This window comes from Brachionichthys hirsutus, chromosome 16 (genome assembly GCF_040956055.1).
Source record: "Brachionichthys hirsutus isolate HB-005 chromosome 16, CSIRO-AGI_Bhir_v1, whole genome shotgun sequence".
NCBI classification, from domain to species: domain Eukaryota; kingdom Metazoa; phylum Chordata; class Actinopteri; order Lophiiformes; family Brachionichthyidae; genus Brachionichthys; species Brachionichthys hirsutus.
The window spans coordinates 6453375-6461693 of NC_090912.1; the positions used below are offsets into that span (position 1 = coordinate 6453375).

Below are 8319 nucleotides of genomic sequence, written 5' to 3' on the forward strand. Positions count from 1 at the left end.
TCGATCAATCAAATGGAGAAGCTGAAGACATGGAGCGCGGCGCTGGCTTGTAGCATCCTGTTCGGATTGTTTATGTTTTATCGTACTGGTCACTGGAAAAAAGAAAATGATATGAAAAAGGTGATTTCTTAAATATTTTAGCAATATCTGATGACAGCATAAAGTATGTGTTTGTGTGTGTGTGTGTGTGTGGGTGTGTGTGTGTGGGTGGGTGTGTTTGTGCGTGTGTTTGCGCGTGTGCTGTCAAGTCCAAGATAATGCTCGGGTGGATGACTGCTTTGTTTCTACATTCGTCATTAGGAGTGATTAGCACAGAGCTTAATCCTACAGTCACAGCTAATCCCAAATTAGATTAAGTTTATGCCAAGATGAGATGTGTTGCATCCAAGTACAACACTGACCAATCCCCTTTGTCATTTTAGATTTGTAATATATTTAAGTCTGTTACCACTGAAACGACCAGATTATTCACGTGGTTCAAGGATGGAAAGCATAAAAAAACATGCTAAACTTGTAGCTAAACAAGAAATATATCGAGGGAGATACAGGAAATGTGATAGTGATACTCACACTGACACTTTTATCACTAAAACCCGAACAATCACTAAAAATAAAAAAGGTCTCCAGGCTGTGCCAAGAGAAACTCCTGCAGCAACCATCACCGCAAGGAGATCATCAATGGCTGTATCATCGCACACGGGACATGATACAAGCTCTATGGTCATGACGGCTATCTAATTTTAGGAACCTGGAGACTCACTTCTGCATTTACGTGTTTATAATTAAATCTTCATACCCTCAAAAATACATTTTCTTTCACAGACACATGGAATCCTGCAATATGTCTGCAGTGTCTCTCTACCCCTCTCTATTAATGTTCTCTAACTCAATAGATATCACACTCCTCCAACTTTGTATGTCTCTATTTTTACAGTAATATAAAAGATGGAAAAGCAGCAGATTGTCCCATTTGGATAGCACAAGCCAAATGATGAAAGCCTTATAAAATAACTATCAACTATAACCTTTAATCTACTAAACGTCTTGGTGACATATTTGTTTTAATACAGCAACAGCAGGCCCCTGAACTGACTATAATAAAAATAATGCATGTTGATACAAGAAACGCAAACTTTATTCAGGTTGTGGTTCCTGACTGTTCGTCGGTGTGATCTAAATGAAGCCGATTGTTCTTCAGAACAAGTGCAGACATGGAGGGTACCACTTAAAATGAAACAAGGGGAAGTGATAGCTGAACCTGCATATTTGCTCATGATGCTGCAGGCACATTCAAGAGACTACCAATGAAAGGAAAGGCATGCAAAGTACATTAAAATGGAGAGGAAGGAACAAAATGATCCGGAGACCACCTCCATCCATGCTGTTGGTATAAAATCAAAATTCTGATAAAAAGAAAAAACAAGTATTTCCTACTCTGATCTTCTGGTGGCCTCAAAGTAAAAAAAAATGGAATTTTATTAAAGTGCTATGTAGCACTTAACATCAGAACATTTACACACGTTGATGCTTCCGTGCTGCTCGGAGTAAAAGTTACCTGAACGCAGCATGATCGATCGGCTGCCTCTGAACCACCAGTGTCAGGTTGGTGAAGAAATGCAGGCTGCGGTAACCGGGCTGCGGACTGCGGCGTGCTGCGCACGGGGATGCGCACCATCCACCGACCCCCCAGGAATCAAAAAAATATCCACTGGATAGATCTCGGATTAATGAAAATCTTCACTGCAAAATCATCTCTACGCGGTTAAAAAAAGAAAAATCTAAATCCCCAGATCTGCCTCAATGTTTAACGCACCGCTGCTTCCCGTTAGACATCGTTCGGTCGCAGAATAATGTGATTATTGGAGTCCTGGCTGCAGGAAACTAATCCGGATTAGACCCGAGAGGGAAACAACAGTTGACAAAGCGACGCTTCCTCTCTGTGCGCCAAACGCAAACTGCGCTCAGCCTTTAGTATATGCACATTTATGTAATTACACTACCAGGAAAAATTCACGTCAGAATTACTGCTAGAATATATTTTATCATTCTGAATGGTACGTATTTCTAAATGTGGTCTTTTTTCCATCATCTAACCCTAATGTGAAAAATTGAAACTTCATCCATCCATTAAAATCTCTTCTCCTTCAGTTTCTATACGGGGTTGGAAAAAAATAAAAGAATGTAGAGTGAGGGGCAAGATGTGACGTAGGACGCACTGAGCTGCTGCTCCTTGATAGAAGACACTACATGGCTGGAAATCAAAGTCAGGCCGGTGCAAATAATCAGTTCCATGCTGAGTTTCTCTCTTTTATTTCAGCCTCCGACGCCGTCAACGCGTCAATCATTCTCGCGTGTCTGCTGCCATCTGCTGGCCAAACTGCAGAAGAAGCGTCACCTTCCAACTAGCAGGGCGATGAGCTCGCCTGTCAGGCCGTCTGAACTCCCATTGAATATTGGGTCCAATAGAAATATACACAATTATTCAAGTACTTGCATCAATTAAAATCAAGAACAGCTCAATACAACACATATTACAAGTATTTTCCCCCACAATATTATGAAAACTGCAGTACTGCAGTCTCAAAATCACAACAGACTCATTGTTGTTTTCATTTTTCTAGTGAAGTTGATGAACATCGGTCTTGTAGTTTTTTTTTATAGAATTACTGGACTGAACTTTTAAAGTAAAATAAATAAAATAGACTTGCAACAGCAGTTCACAAAGTCATAAATTAGACAGTTCACTTCATTAAAGTGTTTGCAGACACTAAAGCCAGGCGACATCCCTCCAGCTATAATATTTTTACCACTATGAGCAAAGCAAGAAGGGAGTATTAATATTTATTCACAAAAAATTCTACACGCACATAAAAAACAACACAAGTACTGAAGTGGAACTTTTGCCATTTGGTGATTTTTGCCCCTTTTGTTCCATTTTTAAGGTAACAAAGAGGACATTTACATAAAATGCACAAAATGCATTGATGAAACCTTTCCATGAGAAATGCCCAAATGCATATCTCACCTCATGAGCTGAAATGCCTCCCGATGACACACCATACCTTAAACCTAAACCGAACTAATGGCATGCATTCTGAAATACCTGGTATGACAAACTAAATCGGAATTATTTGCAGTCATGAATGAAAAACAACATATTTTGCCATGCATTTAAACTTTTTCCTGTCTAACTCAAATCACAAGCTCTGAGCAGCTGCCTTCTCGTGAAGTTGCAGGTGCTCTTTAAGACTCGGCGCAAATCTGTATCTCTTCCCGCAAACGTGGCATACATATGGCCGCTCCCCCGTGTGCACGATTTTGTGACTAATCACGTGTCTGCTTTCATGAAAACGTTTGCCACAGATATCACAAGGGTATGGTTTCTCTCCTAAATGGTACCGCATGTGTATTTTGACCTTACTGGTGGTACTAAAATGTTTATCACACAGGCTGCATGGATACGGTTTCTCCCCTGTATGAGCTCTTTTGTGATATAAGAGATGCTGGCTCTGAGTGAAGGCTTTACTGCACACATCGCACTGATACGGTTTCTCCCCGGAATGGGTTCTCACGTGCACAATCAGATAGTCTCTTCTGCGAAATGTTTTGCCACATTCCTGACATGTAAAGTCTTCTTTTCCCGTGTGCATTCTCTCGTGCTGCTGGAGATGACGGCTATCAGGAAAGCTTTGTGCGCAGATGCCACAAAAAGGCGTTTCGTTGTGATAGCGCTTCAAATGAGTAATCAGCTGCTTGGTGGACCGGTACGTTATCCCGCACACGGTGCAATCTGTTTTCTTCTCGTGCGTTTTGATGTGCTTCATCAAAGGACCAATGTGCAGGAATCCTTTTCCACACAAATGGCAGAAACTGCGTTGTTCTTCGTTTTTGGAACATTTCTCATATGGCGATGCCGACGAGCAATTCGTATTACCGCGTTGGTCTTGTGGTTTCTGTCCTTTCCAGTTCACTTTTTCTGTCTGTTCTCCTTGGCTTTTCACCAGCTGCCGATCTTCATCCTCACACTGGGCCCCAGAGCAGTCAAAAGGAACTGAATGAATTTCATGCAATGTTTGCGTCTCACCTTTCACAATTTCAGAAGGAGTAACAACGAAGTTCTGCGCCTGACTACTCTCCCAAAGTTCCTCTTGCTCTTCCTTTATCTTGATTATATTGAAGCCTGTCTCAGCTACGCAGTCGTTCCAATGACTCTTCTCCATATCTGTCGTGGTTTGAGGGAATCCTGGGGCCTCAGCGCTGAAGCTCGACGGTTCTGCTGACGAGGGTCCGGGGTTCTGCTGGAGCAGTGGGGCCTCACATTCAGTTCCGCGTTCTGCTGTTCTACTGATCAGTGGAGGGTCTTCAGCTACAAAAGAGATGGAGGCGAAAAGTTACTCAACATCAGAGAGACACCATGTGAAAACTGTCCTCTTCTCCATTTTTCTGAGAGTTTCCGAAATACGTGGCGGTCATTACACTTTGAAGATATACAGTATTAAAATATTTCCACATTGTGAACTGTATTACATGGAACGACCACTCCTATCTGTTATCACGCCTGCCGCCGTGCATGGTGCCATTACTACGTTTTAATATGTGATAATATTATTTGCAAGTAAAAATGTAATCCAGTATTACAGAGCGAAGACAGCGTAATAAAGTCAGTGAATACATTTATAAAATCACAACAATCGTGCATCTTGTGTACTGCTATCGTGTAGAGACAGCGTAGCCTACATTCAAATTATATTTATATATTATAATGCTGCAGTCCAACACTTAGCAATGGCGTTGTAGACGTATGCGTCCAGGTAATAGAGGACTGATTTTCACGACTGCTGCTGCAGCACAACACATAACAAGCGACAGTCGGTGTGCGCATGCGTGGACAAGCATCCTACCTGACTTCTCTTGCAGCAGGTATAGCTGGTGTCGAAGGTTGTCCACCTCCTCTTTGGCCTCATACAAAACTAACGTTATGGTTGCCTCCAACTCTCCGACGATCTCTTCTGCTGCTGTTGACAACCTCTGATGAACAAACGACCTCAGTTGAAACAATGTGCCGTCCATGTCTAATAAGGAGATATTGTTCAAAACATCCGCTAGGGTAGCTCGATATGAAGGCGTTAACTCAGCTAACCGAGCTCGAACATTTGATTTAACCGCTTACTGTGCCACGATATTAGACAAAAACACGATTCCAGGCAGCAGGCAGAACAGGAAGTGTGACTGGTAAACAGGAAGTGTGACTGGTCAACCGAGAAGCTGACTGGTCAACGTCATCAACTCGTCACGCCAATCGGAGGCCGAGGGCGGGGGGGCTGTCATAGGGTCCGTGGATAAAGGACAATGATGATTTGATGATTGGTTTTCATGGCGAAAGGCATTTCAGTATAAGCCAATCAGAGGGAGAGAGGGGCGGGCCTTGACAGCGATATTTACGGAAGAGGTCATTCGTTCTCGGAAGACGAAAACAGAAGCGTCGGTCGGACAGCGGAGGAATGTCGTTTTGTAGATTCGCCGGTGGAGAGGTCTTCAAAGACCATTTCTCACCAGGTACTCTCACACTTTAACTTCTTCTTCTTTTTTTAACAAAATTTTATTCAAGGTCTTTGTTTAGCAGGCAGCTCTTGGGACAAGAGTGGAGAAAACGTAAAGTGGCTATTGTTAGCAGCTGTTAGCGCATTTACTGTAATGGTAACAGTGAGGATTATGAATCAACGCAGAAAGAAAACAGGACAAGTTAGCCGCTATCCAATCTAGTTGGTTTACTTTACAAACATGTCCGGGTTACACAAGCGCTTTGTTACGAAACGTGATGCAGCGTTATGTTACAGATAACAATTTAGACTTTCAATTTATTAGACCCTTAAAAAAGTGCAAACATGCAAAACATGCCAAAGTGATGCTTGTGAAGTGTTAGCCACGAAAGTGTGTTAAATCCATCCTTCGTTTATGCAACTTGAATTTACTGTCGTGAAGCGAACATCCCGTGCCTTTTGGATCGATTCGACTTTTTAATGATCCCCGTTTTGCAACCATCGTTGGTGTCAGCTGCCAATCAGGAGCTGACTCACAACATTGCGACATGATTATGGATAGATGCATGTTCAAGTTCTGATAAAACAGAATACAAAGCTCTTTTTCCAATTTGTTTTTTGTAATTACATATCAATAGTTATCTGCGTATTACAGTACAATAAATCAAGTAATATGAGTTGGGTCTTGTGTATTTATTACATGACGAGGAACGCATTTAATTAGCATTTATACATTTGTATAAACAATGCTTTGATAAACAATGCTTTAAACATGTGAAATGTCTTATAAAATATTATTCTCATTAAAACATTAAGGTAAATTATCTGAAAAAACCAAAATCAAAATTCAGAATGATAAAAGTAACAAAAGTTAGCCATGTTTTGTGGTCATCATCTCCCGTCTTTGTCCTCAGGGATTTATGTATGTGCTCGCTGTGAACACAAGCTGTTCTCCAGCCACTCCAAGTACGATCACTCGTCTCCCTGGCCGGCTTTCACAGAGACCATCACGAAGGACAGTATTTCCAAATATAAGGAGAGATCTGGGGCATATAAGGTACAATTGATAGCTAACATGTTTATAGTCCTTATAAACCAGTCCAGACTTTCATTAACAGTTTTTGGAATCGCACAAAATCCTGATTCAGCTCTGTGTTGTTCAAGGTGCTCTGCGGGAAGTGTGGAAATGGCCTTGGTCATGAGTTTGTGAATGACGGTCCAGCCAAAGGGCTGTCTCGCTTCTGAATATTCAGCAGCTCACTGAAGTTCGTCCCTAAAGGTATTACACACATATATATATATATATATATATATATATACACACCAGGCACAAAACCAAATCGACCTGTTATCCCACAGACCCTCATTTCTTTCTCTTTGTCCTCCACAGGTGAGGTTGACGGACAGTAAGGTGAGCCGATAGGACAGCACTGCTGCTGCTGGACTAGGGGACGTTTCTCTGTGTTGCTGAAGGTGTGGACAGCGGATGAAGAGTTCTGGGACAAATCTCTCTGGGAGCACCAGGGGTCTGATGAATGATGGCCTTCACTGTAGAGCAAGAGCAGAGGACTGGTCTCAACACTCGTCATACACGCATACAGGATCAATCAATACACAATGACCAATCATGTTTGACATTTTCTGACATTCTAATTAAAATTTGGATTTCTCACATCTGAATTCTTATAAGAATTAACGGTGTGTTACTTTAAAAAAATGACCGAGCAGTCATGCCGGTTAGTTTTGATCGAACCGAACTTGCAGAGTGAACACACCCTGAGCAAGTTATCTTTGTCTTCCTTCTGTGATTAAATCTTTGAGTGACCAATCTTCCAGAAACATTAGTAAATAGACTTAAGGATTTGAAAAGCCTTTCTTACTATAGCTCATGATTCTTTTCCAGCCGTTAGACAGCAGCCTTTATCTGCAGAGTTTGTTGTACTAGAAGCAGAATATAAGTAAAAAAAATACTCTATATTTTCACACTGTTGAGAGGCTTTATGTGAATAGAGCACAGTGGCTGATATTCAAAGTGAAATTAATATATTTTAAAATAAAAACCCTCTGATCTATGCATGGCTTCGTGTGTTCACTTTTTCAAGTTGTCACTTATCCACACAGTAAATAATGAGACTGTTAAGCTCAGTTTGCTGTAGGACACGCGTTCCAGACGGATTGGAATTTCATATTTACTCTGATGGCTTGAAAGATTCCGGTTCTGTCACTTTGAGACGAGAATGTCAATACTGAGCTCACCCTCATAAAGTGGTTAAGGCTCGCTGATCACGTGATTGATATATATTAATGAACTATATTATTATGCTGCATTCATACCCATATATGATATCACCTATCAATTGCCCATCATGGGTTTGTGACCACATTTGGCTCGGCCCCCTGAAGGCTCACCTAAGCAGACATTCAAAATCAGCATAACCAATCAGGCAAACGAGCGATCTAACATAACCGAAAAGAAGGAACAACATGAATCACATCTGCAGGCTGGTACGTCTGCAAGGAGAGAAAACAATCTCTTCGTGTCACTGACCATGGCAGTTTATCCAACCCCTCAATGACTGACCACTGCTGCAGGAACGACACCCCGCCCACAGGGCCATCACAGGCAGCCACACCAAAGTGAGGCACTGCAGACACTCAAAACTGCCCTCACACAAGCACCGGCCCTGAGATTTTATGACCACAAGAACCCGCTAACTCTACAAACTTTACTTTTAAAATACGCAACAAGCTTGCAGGTGGATTTGTCTTTTAGTCTTTC

General features: G+C 41.7%; 2 protein-coding genes across 2 annotated transcripts; one reads left to right on the forward strand and one right to left on the reverse strand.

The window, feature by feature from the left end:
• Nucleotides 1-2306: 2306 nt before the first annotated feature.
• On the reverse strand, nucleotides 2307-5070 carry LOC137905569 (zinc finger protein 852-like). The gene is made up of 2 exons (XM_068749815.1): nucleotides 4902-5070; nucleotides 2307-4366 (listed from the first exon to the last, which is right to left on the reverse strand). Exons 1-2 carry the CDS (start codon nucleotides 5068-5070, stop codon nucleotides 3198-3200), a joined length of 1338 nt encoding a protein of 445 aa, XP_068605916.1. The 3' UTR covers nucleotides 2307-3197.
• A 397-nt stretch (nucleotides 5071-5467) lies between these two features.
• msrb1a (methionine sulfoxide reductase B1a) lies at nucleotides 5468-7612 on the forward strand. The gene is made up of 4 exons (XM_068750094.1): nucleotides 5468-5556; nucleotides 6455-6597; nucleotides 6705-6819; nucleotides 6931-7612. The coding sequence occupies exons 1-4, from the start codon at nucleotides 5502-5504 to the stop codon at nucleotides 6948-6950; spliced, it is 333 nt and encodes a 110-aa protein (XP_068606195.1). The 5' UTR covers nucleotides 5468-5501; the 3' UTR covers nucleotides 6951-7612.
• Nucleotides 7613-8319: the final 707 nt, after the last annotated feature.